The 25626-nt window shown below is 38.8% G+C and overlaps 1 protein-coding gene and 1 long non-coding RNA gene across 4 annotated transcripts in view; one reads left to right on the plus strand and one right to left on the minus strand.

Annotated features, from left to right (window-relative positions):
• The window catches only part of FBXL5 (F-box and leucine rich repeat protein 5), a 51533-nt gene that overhangs the window by 24987 nt on the left and 920 nt on the right, over window positions 1-25626 (minus strand). The window contains exons 1-4 of one of the 3 annotated variants that reach the window (XM_087434117.1): window positions 19639-19802; window positions 11457-11672; window positions 3191-3286; window positions 1356-1542 (exon numbers count right to left, since the gene is read on the minus strand). In XM_087434117.1, coding sequence (XP_087290243.1) covers window positions 1356-1542; window positions 3191-3286; window positions 11457-11672; window positions 19639-19722 — 583 coding nt within the window. In that variant the 5' untranslated portion in view covers window positions 19723-19802. Of the gene's footprint in view, window positions 1-1355; window positions 1543-3190; window positions 3287-11456; window positions 11673-19638; window positions 19803-25626 lie in introns of those variants that run through there. The other 2 variants (XM_014788880.2, XM_087434118.1) reach the window with 2 other exon arrangements.
• On the plus strand, window positions 19928-21525 carry LOC147916390 (uncharacterized). The gene is made up of 2 exons (XR_015552867.1): window positions 19928-20894; window positions 21406-21525. It is a non-coding gene; the product is annotated as an uncharacterized LOC147916390 (long non-coding RNA).

Genomic DNA, 25626 nt, shown 5'->3' on the forward strand with positions numbered 1-25626 from the left:
ATGCCCTAAACTACTTATACTATTTATAAGCCAACTGAGACAACATAATATAAATATTTCTAATGCTGGTACACATTTATTGGGAATCTTTTGTCAGCAACTATTGTAGAAAGCAGTTATTGGATGTCCCATTTCCTGTAATGTATTATTTCAGAAGCAATTTTCCGAAAGAAAAATGTAAATGAGGTGTACAATAAAGAATATAAAATATAAAAGAGTCATCATTAAAGTACTATGAAGAGTTTGAGTACTTTGTATATCTGATTTGTCTTCACAAAGCAACTTAAATATAGAAATGCTATGATCAAATTACTTCAACCTAACCCTTCTTAAATGGCAAATATTTTAAATATAACACAGCTATAATTTGCTTTGAAGGAGTGGGAAAATCAAATGTAATAAGTGTGATGCTTTTAAATCCCATGTTATAATTACCATTAAAGCAGACACAACAGGTCTTAGCTTGGTGTCTAGGGCGCAAGCTGCATTTCAGAGTGAAGCACACAAGCTTTATGGGTTTAATTATAGCTTAACCTATAAAAACATTTCTGTTTCAACATGCATCTCACCTACTTTGTTAAATAAAAACAAGGGAAAAGGACCAATTTCAAAGAATTTTAAGCTTTTTAACAGGAACGTCATTGCGATTGCCCATCTAAAAGAAGCAAAAGAATTTTTGCTAGCCTAAGGATGCCAATTTTCTTTAATAATGTTTTAAAAGGCAAAGGTATCGAAGATAAGTAAGAATAAAAATGAGGAAGCAGTCTATTAAGAAAAAAAGGCATGTTTTATTTACATTTCTCATTTGTTTTCAAAGTTACTGAACATAGAAAAAACTATGCCTCTCATACTCACTCCCCTGTGTATTACTGGATATAAGCTAAAAGAATGACACATGGGAAAAATGGAGATAAAACTATAAGCATAACTGATTTTGAAAACTGATGAAAAAAATAAGGAAGGATAAAAGTAGCCACTACAGTCAACAGAGCTCAGAAAGTTCGACGATACTGCAAAAGTGCTCTGTAGTAGGTAGTTTTCAATAATTTTGATTGGCCAAAATAATAACAGTAATGATTATCATTATCATCATCAATATTATCATTATTATTATTATATATAAACTCCTTTAAAGAAACACTATACTGCCATGTGGCCCAAGTTTATGAGATATTAAATTACCATAAACAATACTAAACTCTAAGATAGAAACTACTGTCTTCAATTAAATTTATACTTCAAAATAAATGGCTTAAATTATTCCTCAAACAAAATCTAAAGTTCATATCAACAAGAAGCAAATGGCCTTGGAATTGACTAATAAATCATTTGCTATCTAAACACATGAATCTCACCTTTATCTGACTTTTCATCCACAGAATATTTAAAAAACTTCTGTCGCTCCTCAGCTTGATTCCATAGGCTAAGACCTCTAAGAAGTTCTGCAGTATCCTTCTGAGAGCAGTGTTGTGCAATCACTTTCTTCTTAATATCCTTAAGCTCTTCATAGGTAAAATATTCCATTAACATGGGCTGAAAAACCTAAATTAAAGACAATATTCATAAGGAATATTGTTAGTTTTACTAAAGTAAAACAAACAGCTTTAACAAACTGCTTAATTAGTTTTGTTTTACTTTACACCTTTTATATTATTAATGGCTCAAGTGTAGTACTATGACCACAATACCACACTTGTTTCAAAGAGATAAAAATTTTAGTTGTTACCACTGAGTTAGTTTATCCCAAAATTGTAGAGAATATCACCAAGGGGCCGGCCCAGTGGCGTAGTGGTTAAGTGTGCGCGCTCCGCTGTGGCAGCCCAGGGTTCTGATCCTGGGCGTGCACCAACGCACCGCATGTCAAGCCATGCTGTGGTGGCGTCCCATATAAAGTAGAGGAAGATGGGCACAGATGTTAGCCCAGGGCCAATCTTCCTCAGCAAAAAGAGGAAGATTGGCATCTGAAGTTAGCTCAGGGCCGATCTTCCTCACCAAAAAAAAAAAAAAGAGTATCACCAAAACATCTGTCTCTCTCTGACTTCTCCGGTGAGTAAGTCAATCCTTAAACAATTTAAAAGCATCATAACCAGAAGGTCTTCCTGTACAGAGTTTGTTAAACCCTCTTAAATCATTCTCTTATGCTTAGATATTTGTGTCAGTTAACTGCCTTCTGCTACTAGAATAAGTGACTCTACCCAAACAGGGTCTCTAAATCATATAAGAATGGTACCCAGTGTATCAGAACCATAAAAGTCAGAGCTCTACTGAGACCTTCAACTATTCAATATTATCTAGGAGATTTCTTCTTCGAAACAGATGCTTAATCTCAACCTCCAATTTACAGAATTAGAATCTTTACAAGTGGAGCCAAAGCCTTTTTTTTTCTTTTTTGACTCAACAGATAATTTTGATGTGCATCACAGGTTAAGAAACACCGCTCTAGTAAACTCAGTAGTTTCAATGATGGCTGCATATTATAATGACTTGGGGAGCCTTTAAAATATACCCATGCCAATATCTCCAACCTGATTTAATTGGTCTGGAAAGGACTTAAAAGTAGGTTAGTTTTTTTAAATACGAATCTGATTATAAGGTGAAGCCATAGTTGAGAATCACTATAATAACTGATTTACAGCTGAAAAAGAATCCAGTCTCTTACAAAATATTTCTCTATTCCTTACCCTGATAGTCATCCCACTTTAGACAAAGAAAATGAGAAAATGTTTTGCTCATCCATTCAGTGGTATCCTAACACACGTGTAACTAGGCATGAGACTGATAAGTTTAACACCACCATTTAATTACTAAAATCTGCCACTAAAAAAAATAGTACTAAAAATTCTTTAAACTTATCATGAAAATACAGAAAACATTAAAAAGTTTAAAGAATCCTCCAAAAGTGCTGAAAAGACATTAGGGCAGCATAAAAACTTATTAACATTCAATAGAGTGTTATCTACATAACAAGAAAATAAATATTTGTTGAGTAAATGAATTAAATCATTCATTCAATGAAAAGCAACAACCTCTCTGAGAGAACAAAACTAATGCTTTTTTTCCTTGGGTTATGCTTCATTTCCTAAAATGAACTAGAGGCTTATCTTCCCGTGCATTATTTTGAAGAATCAGAGGCAAAATAACATTTTTAAAATTTTATAAATCACAATCATAAAATCACAGTTATGCTTACCTCCTCTTCCTCTTTCATGTGAGGAAGAAAATCTCTTGTAAAAGCCTCCAATCTCTCTTTCAGCTGTTTCGCATAATTTAACTGTTCATATTCATTCTAGAAACCAAACAAAATTGTATTCTATAAAAGTTTTGCTTCATTATTTATTTTGTACCTGATCCTAGGAAGTCAGTTTAAACGCAACATAAAACCTCAAAAAAAAAATAGACTGACGAATAGAAAAGTACAGAGACCACTTTGCTAAGTACAAAAGATGTCCTTAAAACATCCTTTAAAGGAATCCTGAATTCCTTTAGTAATGTGATCTCACACTTCTTTTCAAAATGTCATAAAAAGTCTAAAAATAGCAAGTACTTGCTCAAAATTTCTATTGATTTCTAATGAATATATTTATATAATTTCTATCTGTCAGTTTTCTTATACATCTCCGAGCAGTCCACAAGAGCATACTGGACTATATTATTATAGAATTGCTTTAAGGTCATCTAGTGTATCCTCCACTAAACAATTCAGAATACCTGTTACACTATCCTACAGACGACCACACACACTTCTCAAGGCAAGGAGCTCACTACACCTTGAAGTAAATCATGCTAATTCTGGAGAACAGCTAAAAAGTGCTTTCTCATATGAACTAAGACCACATCTCCCTGTACCTTATCATTTCTATATCAGCCCTTTCAACTTAAAACGTGTGGAGGGCCGGCCCCGTGGCTTAGCAGTTAAGTGTACGCGCTCCGCTACTGGCGGCCTGGGTTTGGATCCTGGGCTCGCATCGACGCACCGCTTCTCCAGCCATGCTGAGGCCGCGTCCCACATACAGCAACTAGAAGGATGTGCAACTATGACATACAACTATCTACTGGGGCTTTGGGGAAAAAAAAGAGGAAGACTGGCAATAGATGTTAGCTCACAGCCGGTCTTCCTCAGCAAAAAGAGGAGGATTAGCATGGATGTTAGCTCAGGGCTGATCTTCCTCACAAAAAAAAAAAAAAGTGTGGAAAATTTACAAAATAATGAAACTTTAAAAATCTGAGTATATTTTATCCCTGCTGAGTCCTCTCTAGTATCCTCTTTTTTGAACTAATTTATCCAACTGCTTCCCAATAGTCTATCCAATATTCTATTCTCTTAGGATTTTACACATTTTCCCTAAGCACACCCAAGTGGGTTTCATTTCCCCTTACATGCTAAAAATAATCAAATCTGCTTTTCCAAACCCAAATTATTCTTCTGACCTTGAAACCCATCTAAGCCTCCTCCTATTAATAAATGCCCACCTGGATTGCACAAGCAGTTCAAACCCAACCTGTCCATAATGGATCTTTTTATTCCCCAAGCCTCTTCTATATTCCCTAGAAAGTCAGGCTCAATTCTCATTCTTATTTCCTTTCTTACTCCTTTCCTCCTCGCTTTACATGCAAGTACTTCACTTTATCAATTTTATGTTCAACATAATTCTTAAGTCTGTCCCCTCCCCCCATCTCCACTAGTCATTATTTTAGTTCAGAAGTTAATCATTTTATCGAATAGCTAGTACATGAACATGAGATAAAATTCGAAGAGTAGAAAAGAGTGTTCAATAAAAAGTAAATCTCCCTTCCATCACTACCCAGTACCCTACCGCCACCCAACCTCCCACCACCCTACCAAGTAGCTACTGTGTATTCTTCCAGAGACTATTACAATAATTTCTCTATAAAGGTCTTCTTCTTTGAGTCTTTTCTTTCCCTTCAACCCATACTCTTCCCCACTGCAGAATAGTCTTTCTAGAACACAAATCTATAAGCGAAAGGTGCACGGTGGTTTGACAGTTACTTGCAACTTAAGTCTACGCTTCATCAACTTAAACCAGAAGGTGGATAAGTGAAGATCAAATTTCAAATATCCTATAATCAGAAAGTAAAAATTTTATGGTAATTAAAATTTCAACTTACCAAAACAATTTTAAGATTTGGGGAGGAGCATTCATTATAAAATCTTATACACAGTAATAAAGAAGTAACTGACAAAGATTCTCATCAAACCTGAGCCAGGCTTCACTGAGCCCTCTTCTCAATGAGGCCTCGACCTTGAGCTCTGTCCTTGGCCCACTTAGTCAGTTTTAGCAAAAATCACCAAGTCCGTTTATGGAAAATCCCCCCATCCTTGGCACCTGATCATCCTCGATATCTATCCATCCTCGATATCTTATCACCCTGGTCTGCCTTCAGCAAAAATCCTCTTGAGTTGGTTTAGCAAGAGTCTCCCTAGCCTTGGTGTTTCCTCTCATTAGTTTTCCTGACCCTACACCCTGCTCCTTGGCTATAAATCCCCACTTGTCTTTGTTATATTCAGACTTGAGCCCGATTTCTCTCCCCTACTGCAAAACCCCATTGCAACAGTCCCTCCTGAATAAAGTCTTCCTTATTGTCTTAACAAGCGTCATGATTAACTTTTTCTTTAACAATTTCAGTACCTGTGACTCAGATGGGGTCATATTCATCATGGGACCCCAAGACCTCTTATCCAGGACCCCAAATGTGTACCTCTGAAGCCTCTGTCTTCACTCCTGGCTGACTACTTGGGGATCCACTGGTGAGTCTGACTCCCAAGCCAGTTCTCTGAATGACATTCCATTGAAGCATCAGTAAGGACAGATCTGATTCTTAAGATTCTGAGTACACTCTCTGAAGCTGGTTTAGAGCCAGGCTTCTTTGTTTGAAAGATACCTACTGGGTTGGAAGTCTTTCTTCCGGTTCTTTTTTTGGAGTAGGGATTATTCCCTGACTCCTGGGCCTGGTTCTGGGCTGGAAAGATTTTTTTCTCGGCTCTTTGTTTCGGGTGGGGATCCACTCAGACTCCTGGACTGGAAAATGTTCCTTGCTCTTTGTGAGGTCTCTCTATTCTTTCTACTTAATCCTGCTTCTCCTGTGGAACTTCTCAGTGGCGTGAAACCCCATTCTCGAACTCCTGCTGACCATATGCTCCGCTACTACAGAGCTAACTCTGTCCACTTTTCTTGTTGGCACAACTTTACTACAAATAATTTGGAACTTCATTAGCTTCTCTGAGAAACTTAAGATCTTCCCAAACTGGCTCCTCTAAGACCTCTCCCTCCCCACTGCTTCAGCTCTCCTTCCTCCTTTTACCATCATCAAACTCCCCTTCAGCTCCCTTGAATCTTCTGACATGTCCCTCTTTAAATCCCAGGACATCCTGATGTCCACCCTGGCCAGATGTTATCCTTCCCACTCCAGCCCCTCAACTCCCTACAGTCTCTTGAACTTTGGGCCCCTTGCCCCTACCAGGGGACCCGAAAAGCAGGCCTGAGGCTGAAAAGAAAAAAAAGAGCTAACTGGAAAGAGTGATGTGGCTTTGGACATATCCAGACAGCTGCTTGATGTCCCCTCAGTCTCTTGCCTAAAATGCAGTCCACAGCCTTCCAAAGATCACACATTAGAGCAAATAAAGGTCTTGATGGTCTTCTCCACAAATATGGGTAAAAAAGCATTAGTCCTCATACTGAACAGATAACCTAAACTTGTCCCATTTGCCAAAAATAAAATTCAGACAAAAATATAAAATGGAGAAAAGACAACAGCTATTTTACATGAACCAGTGAGTTTTGTATTACTGTGTTTGCCTGACTCATAGCTAAAATTTTAGAATGAAAGCTATAAGGTCCCTTAAAGGAGCTCTATTCAAATAGGTTTAGAGATAAATGAGCATGTATACAAATTAAATATTCCTACAACTTCCAGAAATATAGAAACTAACCCAAATGTTTTTCAAGTTCAGGTGACTTGGGTAAACCTTTTGCAATTAAAACTAGTTTAACATCATCAGTTTGATAAACACAGCTATATCTTCTGAGTTATCAGCATTAAACATAATATGAGCAACCATTTTTATTGTACTTGGGTTTACTAGTCAAATAAAGTAATATATCCACTAGATGTTCAAGATTATAAAAATTACAAGTTCAACCTAAGAACAAGTGTACAAGATGCAGTAAAAATGAATTCCTGATATCCATTACTTCATGTATATTTAAGCACAACAATAAAACAAATTAAAAAAAAACCAAACATGTGATTAATTTTTTTAGGTTTCTGCTTTTGTGATACTTGCCTAACATGCATGTGCTATAAAAATAGTTAATAGGAAAATGACTTGAGATGATAGCTAGCTTTAATGTTATAATATCCATCTAAAAACAGTTTCCAAAATCTTTTTGGTAACTTGAAACCTTAGATGTATGCTAAGTTAAGTCAGGTAACAGATATTCATTAAATGTCTAGATCATTTCTAAGTGAGATAAACTACTGAAACACTAATTACTGAACCTAAGTTTATATACTTTTAGCTTCTTATTTTTGTACAGTATAGAGAAGCTAAATATATTTTAGTCTGTTAATAAACATGTTCTTTTTGTCACACTGAAAAATTATAATATAAGGCAGTATATACCCATAAAAATTGTGAGATGGTACATTCATAAAATTTGCTAGTCTGCTGCAGAATGCTGGTATGTGACAGACTATCCACTATTCACAACTATCCACGTCCTACCTTTCTGTTAAAAGAAGGGTTACTAATGGTTAAAAATTATAATCAACACATGTAATTAAAACTACTAGAAATAATAAGGATGAAGACAAACAACTCTGTATGTAAAGTATACAAGGAAAGTAAGATGTATTTCTGACAAGGAAAAGTATGTAAGGTATGAAGAATGTGTTTTCATTAAGGGAAAAAGAGAGTAATTCTCTCCTAAAATAAAATGACTGGTTGTTCCAGAATAAGTGGAAAATAGAGGACAAAACCTGAACAGATAAAGTTGTAGAAGGCTTACAGAAAAGGAATCATATATGGGGCCGGCTCCATGGCTTAGCGGTTAAGTGCTCGCACTCTGCTACTGGTGGTCCAGGTTCGGATCCTGGGCGCGCACCGACACACCACTTCTCTGGCCATGCTGAGGCCGCGTCCCACATACAGCAACAAGAAGGATGTGCAACTATGACATACAACTATCTACTGGGGCTTTGGGGGCAAAAAAAAAAAAAGGAGGAGGTTTGGCAATAGATGTTAGCTCAGAGCCGGTCTTCCTCAGCAAAAAAAAGAGGAGGATTAGCATGGATGTTAGCTCAGGGCTGATCTTCCTCACAAAAAAAAAAAGAAAGAAAGAAAAGAAAAGGAATTATATGTTTCAGAGTCTAAGCTGGCTAAGACTGGATGGATTTATTTATAAGGTTATTAAAAAAAAAAGAGCTCAATAGTGTTCTGATACAAAACTAGAATTTGGTTTTCTATTAAAATGACAAAGTTTTCATGGATTATTGGTCTGCTCTTAATAAGAGATTATAAAAGCATTTTCTTTACCCTTTAAGTAATCTGCTTAGGAAATAAAGATTCTGTGGCTTACCAAAATAATTTCCTGTGCTCTATGTTGTCTTTACCACGTTCTTGATTATTTAAGAGAACCTAAGGATTGTTTCACAGTGACCTAGGATCTTATTTAGTCAAGCGTTCAAATCTTTTGACATATCTGACAACTTCCCAATACCAAATTCTGAATGAAGTCTTCTTGACCTCAAACTGACTTTGAGATTTCCCAGAGGGCCCCTGGAAAATCTCAAAAGATTTGTTCATTTACCTTATAAAGAGAAATGCTAAAAATAATTTGTTTAGGGGCCGGCCTGGTGGCATAGTGGTTAAGTTCGCACACTCTGCTTCAGCAGCCTGAGTTTTTGCAGGTTTGGATCCTGGGTGCGGACCTACACACCGCTCATCAAACCATGCTGTGGCAGTGTCCCATATACAAAGTAGAGGAGGATGGGCACAGATGTTACCTCAGGGACAATCTTCCGCAAGCAAAGAGAGGAAGATTGGCAACAGATGTTAGCTCAGGGCCAATCTTCCTCACCAAAAAATATATATTAAAAAAATAATAATAATAATTTGGTTTATTTGATATGTTAAACTGCATGAGAAGCACTGCCAAACAAAAAAACATACTTAACCTTCTCTAGGTTATATCTGTATGGGTAAATGTTATACTATAAGTACTTTAGAAATTGTGTGATGTTCAGAAAAATTTGTCAATACTCTGGCTATCTATGATAGGTTCTGGTATAATGTTATCAATCGTAATTCTGGTTATTATTTTCAAATGTTGTATGTCACAGAAACAACCAAATTTCCTTGTCAAACAAACTCACCAGATCTTTAACCACGGCCATTTTAAGCCTTTTGTCATCCACAGATGACGATTGTTTCACTTTGATTCTTCTCTAAAAGCATTTGCAATCAGTTACAGGCCACAATGCTTTGTCGTTGCAGAGCTTAAAAACTTTGAGAACACACCACTGGACTAAGTAAGAATTTCCAAAACTCCAGCGGAGAAGCTGATGGGTTCATGAAACTGTTAACCCAAGATCAAGACATGGGACTGAATGAACTGATAAAGGATGATTATGGTTTTGTTTGGAATTTTGCTGGTTCTTTAATGTTCTATTTTCTGGATATAAGGAACCCCTTTCTCTTTTTCTCTCAAGATATCTATAGCTCACAACAATAATATATTATACCTTCATAAACAAAAATGAAATATTTATCTTTTTCTCTCTGCCTGATCCCTCCACAATTCAGAAACTCTTATTGAATATAGTTATTTGCATTAGTTCAATATGAACCTGTTCTCCTTGCAACAGGATACAATTGGAAATACTGGTTTGAGAATGCTGTGCATAGAATCAGATATGACCAGACAATTTTAAGGAACTAAGGGCAACTTTATGGAGCCAATACTCACAAAACCCTCTTGGAAAAACCAGCCTGGTACCCTGCTTATAGGTTCCCAGCCTAACAGGTGAGTGAGGAAAGTTACTTCCTGACAGTCTTAGTCCCAGTCCCCTAAGATGCCTTAGGATATTTTAGGCATCTCAAGAGGAGAGGAATTCACCCAAATCTATAAGTACCGCAAGCAAAGTCTGATGGCAACTTCTTGGCTTGGCTTCCTAGGCTTGAGAGACTTTTAAAAGTTTAAGTTGAGATTCCTTATTAAAAGTTTCAGCAAAGCAGACTGAAAAAGGGCCTATGTGGTCAATCACAATTCTTGCTCCACTTAGGTAAATAATCAGGTCAAGTTTAATGAGACCAGACTTATCTTACAAACAAAAATAATCTTACTTTGATTATCTTTGATCAAAATGGGGGTGATTGTACAGAGAAATTTTATGTTTCGATGAAAAACTATAATCCACCGTTGTGAGTCTGAGATATTTTTCATCTCTTGGAAAACTCCATTTTACTTTCTACTCTGTTATCTACTTGTAAACTGGACTAGACCAATTCTTCTAGTTTTCTTCAGTGTCTGGCTACAATTCTTCAAAATAATGTTTCCAATTTTTCTCTCACCCTTCTGACTTGGAGTCACTGAGAACTAAAACCTGACTGCTCAGTTCCTCGTCGGGACCACCTAAGAAGTCGTCTTGCAAGCTAAAGCTAAACATTTGCATGTTCTGCTACGAGAAGTAACCACTGTGCCACTGATGTATATGCCATCACCAAAGACATTCAAACTGCAAACCAGGAAATTTCTCAGAATGCCACTGCTGTCTTCACTTCACCATCTAAAGATGCTTCAAGCCCAATGTCTAAAAATATTCTCAGTTCACTGCCCTACTACCATGTCTCAACAGATTGCTCAGCTGATCCTTAATGAACAAAAAGGTGACCAAATGAGAAATGAACTTGTATATTGTTCAAAGGAAAGAAGAATGTCTCTGAGACAGGCTCCTCTGAGCCCTCTTCTCAACTAGGCCTCAATCTTGAGTTCTGTCCTTGGGCCACTTAGCCCAGTTTTAGCAAAAATCATCCTGAGTCAGTTTATCAAAAAAAAACCCACCCTTGGCATCTGATCACCATCGATAACTTATCACCCTGGTCTGTCTTCAGCAAAATCCTCAAGTCATTTAGCAAGATTCTCCCTAGCCTTGATGTTTCCTCTCAGTAATTTTCCTGACACCCCTACCCTGCTCCTTGGCTATAAATCCCCACTTGTCCGTGTAGTCACAGTTCAGTCTAATCTTTTTCCCCTAATGCAAAAACCCACTGCAGTAATCCATTGAATAAAGTCTTCCTTACTGTCTTTAACAAGCATCAGAATGATTTTTTTCTTTAACATAACACCATTTACTATAAAATGCTAAGAAGTTTTGCCAATGACATACAAGAAGATGACACAAGTTGTGATAGTTAAATACCCATTTTTGCAACTCACCTTAACATTCTTCAGTCCTTTTTCAAAGAGGCTAAGCATCTCAGAGAGTTTATTGTCAGAATGTACATTATAAATGGTCTGGCTACGTTGTTGAAGCAAACCAATAATGTATTCGTTTTCAATTTGCTCATGCATTTTGAACTCCTTAAAAGTAACATAGAGAGACTGCAGAAGAGCACGGAAATCATTGTTGTTGGAAAAGTTGGTTTTAGAAAGCTGAATAAAAATTTAAAAAGAAAGGCATAATAAATACATGTAAATATGCACCAATAAGAAATATTCAAATGCATTCCTACTGAGTTTTGTACATAGCAAAATACTTCCCTTATACTTGGTTAAATTAAAGTACAAATAAAGAAAATTCATAAATTAACAAGTTATAATAGTATAATAAAAAGTGCACTAGGCCAGGAAGACGCTGGTTTACATTCTGAAGGGCTTAGTGATATAGAAAAATGATGTATACACCAACAAATCACAGTTTCTTTAAATAAAAGAGATTAGACTAGACTGTCTCCAAACCTAAAATTCTATTACTCTATACATACACAGATAGTCCATAAAGTTATATGTAAACACTGAAATTGTTGTGTTAGGATAATGTAAGTGCTTTTTTCTTTGTTCAAAATGTTCTTTAGGCTATTATACTATGTTTACAATGTAAAAAATTCAAAAATATTCTATTACAGTTTGTTTAAACTTTAATATCAAGAGGAGTCTGATGTGTTCACAAAATAATTAAAAAATATTGAGCTATAAGAACATTATTAGACTTTAGGGGAACTGTTTTTTCTTTTTTTTTTTTAAGAAAATTGGGATAAACACTTAGCAGCTTATATAAGAAATCATGTACTTTTCTAGGGTGGAGGCATTGCAATAGTACAACGTGGAAATCTAGTATATCATGGGATAAGCAAGTAAATGCACTTGAGTGAAAGATACAAATCGATGAAAATATAAATATATAATCATTTTCTTTAATTCTACTATTCAACAAGAGAAAATGACTAATCTGATGTAATTTTCATATTTACATTTAACAGCAAATTAAATTCTCATGTTTAAAGGATACACATTATCAAGAAACTCGATTCTAGTTAAAGTTCAAAGTAATATTCAAACCTTCCATTACCCCCATTGCCACATTAAATATAGTTCTATTATATCAATTCCAGTTTCAAAATACATTTTAAGAGGGAAAATCTGATTAAGTTAAAAATGACAGTAAAGGGCCGGGGAGAAGCTACTAAACATCATACTTCCTAGACTTGCTTTGTAAAGTCTGATCCACTATTCCTAAAATGGAGCCGAGTAGAGTCTAAGCTGTCTTAATTGCCTATTCTCGGTAGGAATTACAGTAGGTTCATGACAAAGCATCAGAAAGGACGACAAACTCCTAATGCAAAACTATTCCACTATACATAACAGAATTAACTAAGTATCTTCTGTAAAAGGCAGCATGCATTAGGTATTATGAGTCATTTATAGAAAACCAGACCTAGAGTCAGATTCTCTAGGATCAGATTCCAGTACTATCATTTATTTAATTGTCTACCCTGGGTAAGTTACTTTTCTCCCTCAATGTCTTAGCTTCTTCTTGGTGTTGAAGGAGAATAATAATAACACCTGTACTTCACATGGCTGCTGTGAGATTAAAATGAATTGGTGCTTAATACACATTAGCTATTATCATTTTGAAAATTAATCATTCATTTTTATAAATTCATGCATTTTTTACTGTATTCAAATATTTAATGAGCAGCTATTATGAGCCAGGCACTATTTCTGGTACTCGGGATACATCAGTAAACAAAATAGACATTTCTGCTTTTATGGAGCTTACATTCTAATGAAGGAACATAAGACAATGCATAATAACCACAATTAAGTAAGTAAATTATCTAGAACACGGGTTTGCGACTTTTCCTGTAAAGAGCCAGACAGTAAATATTTTAAGTATTGTGGGGCTTACTGTCTGAAGCCACTATTTAATTCAACTGTTGCAGCACCAAAGTAGTCACACAAATGAGTGTGACTGTATTCCAATAAAACTTTATACATGGACACTGAAATTTGAATTTCATATAATTTTCACATCATAAAATATTTTTCTTTTGATTTTTTCCAAACTATTTAAAAATGTAAAAACCATTCTTAGCTCCTGAGCCATACAAAAACAGGCAGGACGGAGTTGGTTAAACCAGTGTTGTAGATTTTATCCTAAGAAATGAGATACAAGATAACAACAAAATTCACTGGTGCCTAATCTCAGCAAATACTATCATGTGTCGTCTTATTTAAAACAATAAAATAAAAATGAGTCAGTAGAAATAAGAGATATATCAAAAAAAGCATTAATAATGGCTATAAAAATTTTAAAAAACAAAACCATGGCAAAAAGTAAATAATGACCTCACATGAATTAAGAAAATAACATCTTAAAAGAAACGCAAGAAATTGCATACATTCTCATTGGACTATTAGGAAACTTCTCAGACTTAATAACAAACTAAGGTAAACACCAGGTTCATGCTACATATTGAGAACCAAATTAAATACATAAAAGGACTCTATGATATACATAGTCAATCCAGCATAGTAGTTAATAGTGCTGACTCCGGAGCCAGATTGCTTAGGTGTGAATCCATCTCTGCCAGCAAGTCACTAAATTGCCCTGTACCTCAGTTTCTTCATCTATAAAATAAGGCTAATAATATTAACTACCTCACAGGGTTCTTTTGATGTTTTAATAAGTTAATATAGTTAAAGAACACAGAATATAACATATATAAGCCCTACTTAGGCTTTTCTGTTCTTTCTATATTTCGCCCAAATAAAACTATCACTACAGGTCTTTACACTACGCACGCCTCTGTTTCTCCATTTGAAAAAAGCAATTGTTTTTAACCTGGTACCTCGAGTCAGTACATTTAGTAGTTAAAAGAATAACCAGAGCATATACAATTTAACTTTTTAAAAATATGTTTATAGGAATCATTTTTTAAAATTTTGCCTCTGCAAAGTTATTCAAACATACAGACTTGATTGAGAAAAAATAAACCTAGACACTAATAATATCTGGGACATAGTGAGACCTATGATGTGGTAGGTAGTATACTAATTATTTTCAGATATTATTTATTTCTTAACAACAATCCCAGGAAGGAGGTATTGTAATTCCCATTTTATAGGTGAAAAACCTGAGGCTCAAAGAAAATAACTTCCCCCAAACCATACAACTAGTACACAAAGAAAACAGATCAAGTCTCTATGACTCTAAAACCTCCCTTCTTTCCACAAGATACAATGTTAGTCCCAATCATTAAACTATCTTTCCAGATCCAACAGAGTAAACTGTCAGAAAGAATGCTTGCTCTAAAGCAACAGTTCTCACCTGGGGGTGGATTTTGCTCCCCAGGAACTCATGGTCAAGGCCTGGAGACATTTTTGGACATCAGCACTGCAGAAGCACTACTGACATCTAGTGGGTAAAAGCCAGGGATCAGGCTAAATATCCCACAATGCACAGGACAGCCCCCACAACAAAAAATCATCTGGCCCCAACTGTCAATAGTGCTTTGGTTGAGAAACGCTGCTCTAAAGAAGTGTTTTTCAAACATGTTTAACCATGACCTTTAATATGAAATACAGTGCACACATCACAAACACTTCAAACAAATTTCAGGAAACAATATTTCTCTCTCTAACCTGTGATGTACTCTAATATTTACTTTTCCATTCATTTTTTAAATGCTGTTTCTGGCCCACAAAATTGATTTCATAACCCACTAATGGGTCAGAGGAAACACTTTGAAAAACCCTGTTCTACAGTAGGACATAAAGGTTGCTAAGTGACCTATAAACTTGTATACTCTAATGTCTGGCAAATTCCCCGAGGAATCTATGTAGAACAGGATACACCTAATCAACAAATAGTAACAACCAGTAACATGGTATCTCCCATATTTTAAAAGAATTTATAACTGACTTTCTGTCTCACACACTCTACAACCTAAAGTCTTACAACCCAGCATCAAACTGATTCGAAAAATCGTGTGTCATTTAAAGACAATATTAAGTCCAAAACCAGACATGAAAAATAGCACAACAAAAACCCAAACACTATTACTCCAAAAGAGTTTTTACTCTCTGTCTATTCGGCCAGCCAATGCTTTCATTTAATCAAGGGAGATTTACACTCAATGAAGAAACCTTAATAACTATCTGGTCAAACTAACTGTACAGAAAGAAAAAACTATAATCCACAGGTGAAATGTTCTGCATCAAATCATACAGCTAGTAATAAGTAGCAGAACCAGTAAGGTAATGCAAAAAACATGGGCTTCAGAAGGGAGAAAAATCCTAAAATTAAAATTGAGGCTCCCCTAATTTCTAGTTGAGTGAGTTGGGTAAGTTACTTAACCACTAAGTCTGTTTCCTCATCTTTAAATGAGGGATAATACTTGTCTCACAGGTGAGGATTAAAAGAAATAATGTAAGCATGTAGTAAGAACTCATCAAACTCCCTTTTCTTTCCTCTCCCAGCTCTCAATTCAATATTCTCTCAATAAACCCATCTTCCCAAAGCCAGTCAATAACAGTTTTTTACGGGTATGCAGAGAAATAGAAAAATAAGGAAAACTAAATGAATTCTTCATAAAACTGTATTCATTCAACTTTTTAAAAATAATCTATTCAAATTATTCTGGGCTTATTTCCTCCCTAGGACTTTGATTGTAAAACGTCCTTCTTTTATAAAATGATAGAGTGGACAGCACTTTTAATATCTTATTTGAAAAACTTGGGCACTCCATAATGCCTCCACCATTTGAATTTTTTATAACTAGCTTATGTATAAGTCTGGGAATCTGTACTATGCACATCCTTACAAACCACCACTTTGTTCTCAGAAATCAGTTCTAAGAGACTACAAGACCATTCCTGACACTTGAATACAGAGCTGACCATATACCTCCCTTGGTTCCCCCTATACCGTATTTGGATTTCCATCCTAGCACAAATGTTAGATTGTAAACTTCTTAAGAATAAGAACCACATGTCATATCGCCAACACAAGCCACTACACGGCCGACTGACAGTAGAAACTCCATGCTCACTGGCAGAATTAATGTTGTTAAGTTTTGAGGATTAGAGGAAAGACTGAAGAATTGGAGTAAACTCGACAAAGGACGTCATCCAATGCACATGTTCACTAAAATCATCCCAATTTGGAAGGTCAGTAAATTAGCAAAAAGATTTCACAACAGATTGTTACCAAAAAATTTTTCAGAAACTACTCTGGTTTCATACAAAGAAAAGTAAACTAGGAATCATGATCCTGACTTGGGTTTCCATCTGGATCTATCACTGTTTACATAAACTTGGTCTAGCTAACTTAGGCCTACAAGGCCCCAACTATAAAACAGAAATACCCCCCCTGCCTTTACCTACCTCAAAGGACTGTTGCCCAAATAACAACAATGAAAAACCTTTCCATAAAACCTTTTATAAATGTAAGAGGAAATTCATGAACAAAGTATTAACCAGGCATTATACAGCAATATTTAAAACAGCCCACAACTTCAGAATAAATTATTCTAAGTAAACTAGTCTAAGAATATAAATGATTGAGCTAATGCTAGTAAACAAATGGATGCTGCTAAAATATGTTGCACTTGAAAAGTTTGATATTGGAAATAAAACTGACTTCTTTATAATTACTGGGCATTCAGAGTCAACATTTAGAATACAGTGAAACAACCTACTCTTTATCTTTTTAGTTTGAGTATAAAAACTAGTTCTCATTCTGTAAAGTTTTACTGTAGGCTGTTTGGGTTGGATATCCTGGTCTATACAACCAAAAGATGGTGAAGGCAAACCCTGAGATGACAAATAAATAAAAACAAATAGTCTTTTAAGACTATTCAGCTATCATAAAATACTTATTTTTCTACTCTAGCTCCCAAAGGACGTCCTAGGAGAGAGTTCCATTAGCTATTAGTATCGAGAAGGTATCTGGATGCAGAATTCCTATGCAGGTTTTTTTTCTCCTAAATTACCTTGGTCTCTGATCCACAGTTCAGAAAATTAGACTTTTAATCTTCTTAATGAGTACATACAACAATCTCATTAACTATACATCTAATTAATTCAAAATTAGTGATCATTTTGATTTATGCTATGTCAAATTGAAAATGCTTTCTTAGTTATTGCAAGAGGGAACACTTAACTACCGAAAAGAATCTTATTTAACTCAGATACTGTTTATAAAAACGGCAATGTACTTTCAAAGTCTGTTCTAATGTTCTCAATCACCAGGTAAGGAAACACAAAATTAGTGACTTGACTTCTTCAAAATTTTAAAATAAGGCTGGTTAGTCTAGTACACAACTAAAGTTGTGATTCTTAACTACTGGAGAGAGTCACACATCATTTAGAAATCTGATGAAACCCACAAACCCCCTAGGAAAACGTACACATGCACAAAAATTTCCATAACAATTTCAGGTGATCCAGGGACTACCTCTCCCCAGTCTAACTGGCAGAGAGGAAGTCAGATTCCATTAGTCCTCACTGACTTTCCCTTTTCGATTTTGAGAAAGTAAAAAACCTCATTTTTTTCTTTCCTGCAATTAAAGGATACCGTCAGAACAACAGTGCAAAAGCCAGAGGAGGTAAAAACACTACAGTAAGCTAACTCAAAATTTCAGGGTTACACAGCTTAACTCACATTTGTTAAGCTTTTCCTGGGTAAGTGGTTCTCACTTGGCTGCACACTGGACTCACCTGGGGAGCTTTCAATTATACTTGATGCCCGGGTCCCACCGTCAGAGATCCGGATTTTAGTGATTTGGGCATGAGGATTTTTAACAGCTTTCAGAGTGACTCCAATGAGTAACAAGGTTAAGAACCACTGTCCTAGACTGTCCTGGTGTTTAAACCTATATCTGAATCAGGCATTTTTTAAGTTTCAAAATGGAAGAAGGGAAAGGATGATTGTGGGTGAGTTTTAAATTGTTGGTTTTGAGTGTGGCCGAGCACTGAACACTCTGGGCATCCTCCATCCACCTCACTGGGCTACAGGAACCCCTCTTTTTCTCGCAACAGTGGTTCTATTTAACGCTATATAATTTCTGAAAATTCATAAAAGTTGGTTTCTATGCTTGAACAATAGTTGTTTATACACTTTTTATTAGGTTCATTTCTACACGAAACATAACTGCCCGAAGTTTTCAGGATATCCACATGTGGACTTTCCCCAACATAATGTATTGACAAAAATTTGGAATCTTAATATGACTTTAAAATCACTGGCCAAAGACCTTGAACTATCTCCACAAAAGTGCTTTTTCAGCTTAGGCTGCACCAATTAAGAGTCAAAAAAGGTTCTCACAGTTAAACTTTTTCCGAGGCCCCTTTTATTCGAGCCCATGTAAAGAATTCTAGCAGAATAGCTGTCTTATAACAAAATCTACATCGAATAAAACGCTCGGGACAGTAAAAGTTGCAAAGAAAAAGATAACCACAAATGAAGAGTGAAGGTTCTCTAGGGCCTAAGCCAAGAAACCTGGGTTTTCTCCCAAATCAAACAAGTGAAAAGCTGGGGCGTAAAATGAGCAGGGGTATTGGGAGAAGCTGACCGATGGGCCAGGAAGCAAGCTAGAGGTTCAGGAGGAAGATGGAAGGGTGTCTGCAGAGAGATTCGGGGAGCCCCCCAAACAGGCCGCGGGGCAGTGGTGATGGGAGGCGGGGGACCACTGCAGAAACTGCCTACCGCAGACGGACGGGAAACCCACCGCAGGTGGCCCCCCCGGGGTCCCCGAAGGTCGGTGGGGAGCAAAGGGGTCCTCTCCCGAAGCGGGCAGGGGCGGGAGGTCCTGCGCGGCCGCGGGCAGCCGGCCCCGAGGGCGGCGGGTGGCCAGGCCCTCGGCCAGGGGGACGCAGCCGGGCAGGGGCCGCGCCGCGAGCCCCGAGGGCACGTCCGCGGCGCCGGCCGGGCGAGGGCCGAGCTCCCCGGGGAAGGTGCGGGGGAGCGAGCGCCGCGCTGACAGCTGCGCAGGCGGCAGTTCGCGCGGCGGGGCCCCTGGGGCTGCGGGCGCGGCGCAGGCCAGGCCGCCAGGGACCCGGCCCGCTCTCCTCGCCGCCCGCGCTGCCCAGAGCAAGAGGCCCCGCACGCCCTTACCTTGTCGCAGTAGAGCCCCACCAGCTGCTTCATCCGCCAGTGTGGGGCGGTGAAGACGTCCACTTCTTCGGGGAAGGGCGCCATCGCCACTGCCTCAGCCTCCGCCTCCGCAGCCGCGGCCGCCGCCTCTCCATAGACACCCTCGCCGCGGGGCAGAGGCGGCGCGCCCCCGTGCGCATGCGCCCGCCCCGTCGGCGCGCGCGCCCGGGCTGCCAGGGCGGCCGGGACGCGGGCGCGCGCGGGCCGCCGCCATGCGGTCCCGGGGGCCCACGTGACCGGGCGCGCGGCAGAGGCTCGCTTTTTCACCTCCCGCCTACGCTCTTCGTTCCTTGACCGTTTCGCGTGCCGCCAAAGGAAACCAAGTCTTGTCTCTGTTTCCCAACATAAAACACGTGATCTGAGGGGAGTGGGTGTCGTTTTAGGGCGCTCTCAGCGCTTCTCTCCTTGCCGCTATGCCCACCAGGCCTTGAGGCCGAGCACAATGGCCGTGGTCGGGGCCCAGACGCCCCGTGCGCCTGGGTGACTGCGCTGTGCGCGGCCCGGGCCCTCTAGAGCCGCCCTTTGCCTCTCTGCCATTCGCGGCTGCTGGACTCGACCTCCCCTCCCGCTGGGCAAAGGGCCCAGGGATTGGGTCAACCAGGACTGGGGGCTCCAAGAACTTGCGACCCACAGGGAAACCGGTGACGCGTGGCAGGCCCGGACACGGGCGACCCGAGCCCGCAGCACCAGGCAGGCGCGGAGCCTGGGTCTGAGGGGCAGGGCGGAGACCACGCATCTCCCAGGCGGGTGGGAGGGAAGGGCCGCATGCAACTCTGGAGACGTCAAGGAGGGGGAAAAAAGTCCCCGGGCATCAGGGAGGCGGGAATGCAGCTCAAACACAGGAATGCCGAGTCAGGGATGTCGGAAAGACTGTGGGTGGTGGGGGACGGGGACTAATCACAGAAGTTTAGTACGGGAAAGAACTTTGGTACACATCCCTCCATTTTAAGCCGAGGCTCAGAGAGAAAGAAGGAGACAAACAAGGTCACTGCCGAGAGAAAGGTCAGTCTGTATCTTCCCCACAGGTCACCTGGTCCCTGCCCCAGCCGTCCAGGAGACCTTGTTATGGACTCTGCTCACCATGATCAACCCTCCACTGGCTGGCTAGAGGACTGATGGACACATAGAGAAATAAGAGAAAACAGGAAAGGCTGAGAACCCGGGAAGGGTTATGTCGTTTGCTTAATGACGATAAACTCCAGGAGGGCAAGAACGAGGTATGTTCTGTTACTCCTTATATCCCTATTACTCTCTCACAGCTCCATGACAACTTAGGGGTTTGATAAATATTCAGTAAATGGTGGAGTAGGAGGTGAAAAAGAACCAGTAGAGTTTATTTCATCTGTTTATTTCTAATCAGACTATGCGCCATTTATTGACAGGCAGTATGAACAGTAGTTAAAAGCACAGACTAGGGAGATGAAGTTAGATTCCTGGTTTTGCCAGATACTACTTGTATGACCTTGAGCAAGCTGCTTGACTTCTCTGTGCCTGTTTCCTCATATATAAAATGGGGGGGGTAATGCTTCATTGGATTAAATGCTTGTGTCTCCTCAAATTCCTATGTTGAAACCCTACCCGCCCCCATGCGATGTTATTAGGAGGTGGGCCTTTGGGAGGTAACTAGGATTGGATGAGGTCATGAAGGTAAAGCCCTGGTGATGGATTAGGGCCCTTTTGAGAGTCACTAGAGAGCTTGCTTCCCTTCTCTTCTCTTTGCCATGTGAGGATATAAGAAGAAATCTGCAGTCAGCAACCCTGAAGAGGGCCCTCACCATGCTGGCACCCTGATCTTGGACTTCCAGCCTCTGGGACTGTGAGAAATAAATTTCAGTTGTTTATAAGCCACCCAGTCTATGGTGTATTATTATAGCAGTCTGAGCTAAGACAAATACCTACCTCATTGGTTTGTTATGAGGATTAAGAAAGTTCATATATTTGAACTGCTTATAATAGTACCGGGCACATAGTAAGTACTGTCTGTAAGCTATTATTAAATAAAACAACTCTGTGAGATAGTGCTATGGGAAACGAAGTCTTGAAGACGTTCTGGTAATTGCCTAGGGTCCCAAGAGTAAGTAAGTGAATAGTCTGGCCATATGAATCTAGGTCCCACAACACCCTCCCAGGCACAGTGTTAGTTGTGTGGGATATAGAAATGATGGTTTATACACAGTCTGCCCTAAAGAAACAGGACTAACTCTTAAGTAATAGAATATTGATAAGGTCCTTAAGCTCTCCATCTTTCTCATCCTCTCCCCCTTTCTCCTCTTTTTATCCTCTGCTCTTTTGCTAGGGCTTTGCCTCTATATTTTTTAATATCCCCCAGAAGACATTTCCTTATTTCTCTCTGTTTCTTTACTTCATTCTGATCTTTCACTCCAACTGTCTTGGAATGTAGAATCAGACCCCAGGTGAACCAGTTATGTAGAGAGAGATGAGCTCCGTAAGAACACGCGTTTTGTTTTATCCTCAGCACTTAGAACAGTGCCTATCATACAGTTAGTACTCAATATTTGTTGAATAAAGAAAGAAGGAATGAGGGAAGTTCATGTCATTCTGTAATTTCCTGATTTTCACTAACTTTTAATGCACCATGTTTTACTTCCCAATACCTGTTTGTCTGTTTTGTTGACTAGTGTATCCCTAGAATCAGACACATTAAATAGGTGTTGAACAACAATCAAGTCCATCCATACACCAAGTTTCACTGTAACCCAGAATTTGAAGCTGTGTGGTCAGCTGAACAGCCACTTTGGATTCTGGCCATTTCAGGGGATTTGACAGACAAAATGAAAGAAATAAAGTGATAAAAAATAAGTACTGTGGGTCATTCTTCCCTTTGAAAGAAGCTGTTAACATTACCTCCGTATGCTGAGTAATATAGCGATTATCACCTGATGTAGATAATTGATTGATTTACATTAAACTTTAACCCCAGAAAGAAGGCATTGATCCATGTGGTATCATTATTCTAGGTTTTTGCAACTACAGCAGATCAGGAACTGTTATTAAGGCCAAGGTTGTCGGTTTAATCACCTCTTTATGATTTCTTCTGGTATATGACAGCAAAGGAATTCTAACAGACCATCTAGCTATTGGCCACCACAAGGAGACTGGATACAGGCATATGAACAGAGCAGTGAGAATCCGCATTGTATTGTGCCTGGTAGGTGCTGATTCCTTCTTACCTGCTGTCATTCTCTCTGAAAAACTGCACACTATGGGGAAAACAAAAGATGCCAGACCATTCCCTGGTGACCTAAAAATATGACGACACTAGGCCTCTTCTCTAGTATTTTCCAACCCTACTTTTGAGGGCCATGGAAAGGGTTACTGGTCAGGGAAAGTCAATTCTAAGGCATTTAACTCTGTTTATTTGTGTATGTGACACAGCACTTCCCCATTAGGGGGTTAGTTGTGAAAACAAGCAGTGAAAGAATGTTGCTATTGCAAAACAGTTGGAATCCGAGCCCTAACTCAGTACCAGAGCGGATCCTCACTGTCTGTCAAAATAGCCAATCAATGACTGCGGCAGCAGGCTAGGTTGATTTAGGGGCAAAGCTTTTAGTAGGGATGATGGCATTATTAAAAAAAAAGGATAGGCACTGAGTTGAAACATAATGCCAGATGCTACAGTGTTTTTTTTCATTTTCTTTTAGAATACTTTATAGGAAAATAGACCTCAGAAAATGAAATATATATAGGTCTGCAGTTTGCCCCAACCCTTACTTTCTTTTTTTAAATTTGAATAGTGAAGATATAATAAAACCTTTCACACCATGACCAAAAAAATTGGCAACAACTAGATGTCCCTCAGTGGGATACTAGATACTGGATAAATAAATTATAGCACATTCATTCAGTGGACAAATATGCATCTGTTAAAAAGCATAGATAGATCTATGTTTGCTTATATGGAATGAAACCAAGATTTACTAAATTAAAAAAAAAAACAATGTATGGGCTGGCCCTGTGGCAGTTAAGTGCGCGCGCTCTGCTGTGGCGGCCTGGGGTTCACAGGTTCGGATCCCGGGCGTGCACGGACGCACGGCTTGTCAAGCCATGCTGTGGCAGCATCCCATATAAAGTGGAGGAAGATGGGCACAGATGTTAGCCCAGGGCCAGTCTTCCTCAGCAAAAAGAGGGGGATAGGTGTGGATGTTAGCTCAGGGCTGATCTTCCTCACAAAAAAAAAAAAAAATGTAGAGAACACTTTGTTAAATATGCTCTCATTTGTGTTAAAAAAATGCCTATGTGTCTAAAATAACACAGCAGAAATTATGAGCAGGGGTTCTGGGATGGGAAGCAGTTAAATGCCTTTTAAATATGCACCATTTGGTACAGTTTTAACATTTTACTATGTTCACCTATTGCTCTTACAGTTATAAAAATTTGTTAATAAGAATGTATTTTAAAATAATTTAGGCAATAACTTTTAAATTTTTAAAAATACCATTAAAGGAAAAAATGTTTGATTATATATAATCAGTAGCAACAGTGCTAATTGCAAGTACAGCCATTTTATGTTTATCCCTAATTTTATTCTTTTTTTTTTTTTTTTGTGAGGAAGATCAGCCCTGAGCTAACATCCATGCTAATCCTCCTCTTTTTGCTGAGGAAGACCAGCTCTGAGCTAACATCTATTGCCAATCCTCCTCCTTTTTTTCCCTTTTTCTCCCCAAAGCCCCAGTAGATAGTTGGATGTCATAGTTGCACATCCTTCTAGTTGCTGTATGTGGGACGCCACCTCAGCATGGCCGGAGAAGCGGTGTATCAGTGCGCGCCCGGGATCAGAACCCGGGCCGCCAGTAGCGGAGAGCGCGCACTTAACCACTAAGCCCTGGGGCCAGCCCCCCTAATTTTATTCTAACCTGTGTTGTATGTCTGCTGTGCCTCTGGTTTGTCTGTTTACACTGCCCTTTGGTCCACATCCACCTTTCCCATGGGAATGGAAGCATCTTTGAGGGTAGGGACAGTGTCTTTAATGATGCTGGAGAAATAGGTATGGTAGGATATTAATTGAAAAAAAGCAGGATCAAAATTGTACATACAGTATAATCCATACCAAGTTTACAAAAATGCATAAAAGGATTGGAAATGAATGATGCAAAATCTTAACATCTTGTCTGAGTGATAAGAATTATAAGTGATTCCCTCCCTCTTTTATATTTTTCTCTTCTTTCCAATGTTTTAAATGATCATATTTTACTTTTAATATCAGAAATACAGAAATGAATATATTATAAACAATCTGATGACAACTGTATTTTATAAATACATTTAAAAGGGGCTAAAAGGAAATATATCAAAATGTTGACAATGGCTGTCTTTTGGTGGTGGGATTGTTGCTAATTTGGGGGAAAGGGGGAGCTACATTTTTCCCAAAATTTTAACAAAAATTTTCCTAAAATTTTGTAGTTGAAAAACAAAATTGGTGTTTTTTTTTAAGATTTCAGTTTAATTAATATCAACCACCGTTAGATCCATAATGCCAGAGGTATATCCAATCTCTTGGAGGCCCTTCTACCTCAGAGACATATAAAGAGAGTCATAGGATGCTTCCTGTACCTGTTCCTGGAGACCTATGCCTTCATCTCCTGCCACATGGTCCCATCCTTCTGACATGGGACTTTCCCAGCTTGTCACTGGGAAGCCATTCCAGTGAGTTCTAGCTTGGTTCTATTCTAGACCACCAAGCCCCTGTGGCACTTCCTGCATGACATACATGACATACACACAGAACCCTCTTCACCTTGGCTAGGCCTCCCTAGCTAGCCAAGGTTGCTGCCGGCTCTTTTAAAAGTCCACATAGTTGCTAGAAAGTTGGGGAGTATCTACCACATTGGGCATTTTCCTGTTCAGTAGCCCTTTGTGTTCACAATGAGCTTAGTATCCATTCCCAGAACTTCAAGTTTGCATTTTTGGAGCACATGCTTCCCATCCTTG

Source organism: Ceratotherium simum, chromosome 8, assembly GCF_057802395.1.
Source record: "Ceratotherium simum simum isolate JZ-2026a chromosome 8, ASM5780239v1, whole genome shotgun sequence".
In the NCBI taxonomy this organism is placed as follows: domain Eukaryota; kingdom Metazoa; phylum Chordata; class Mammalia; order Perissodactyla; family Rhinocerotidae; genus Ceratotherium; species Ceratotherium simum.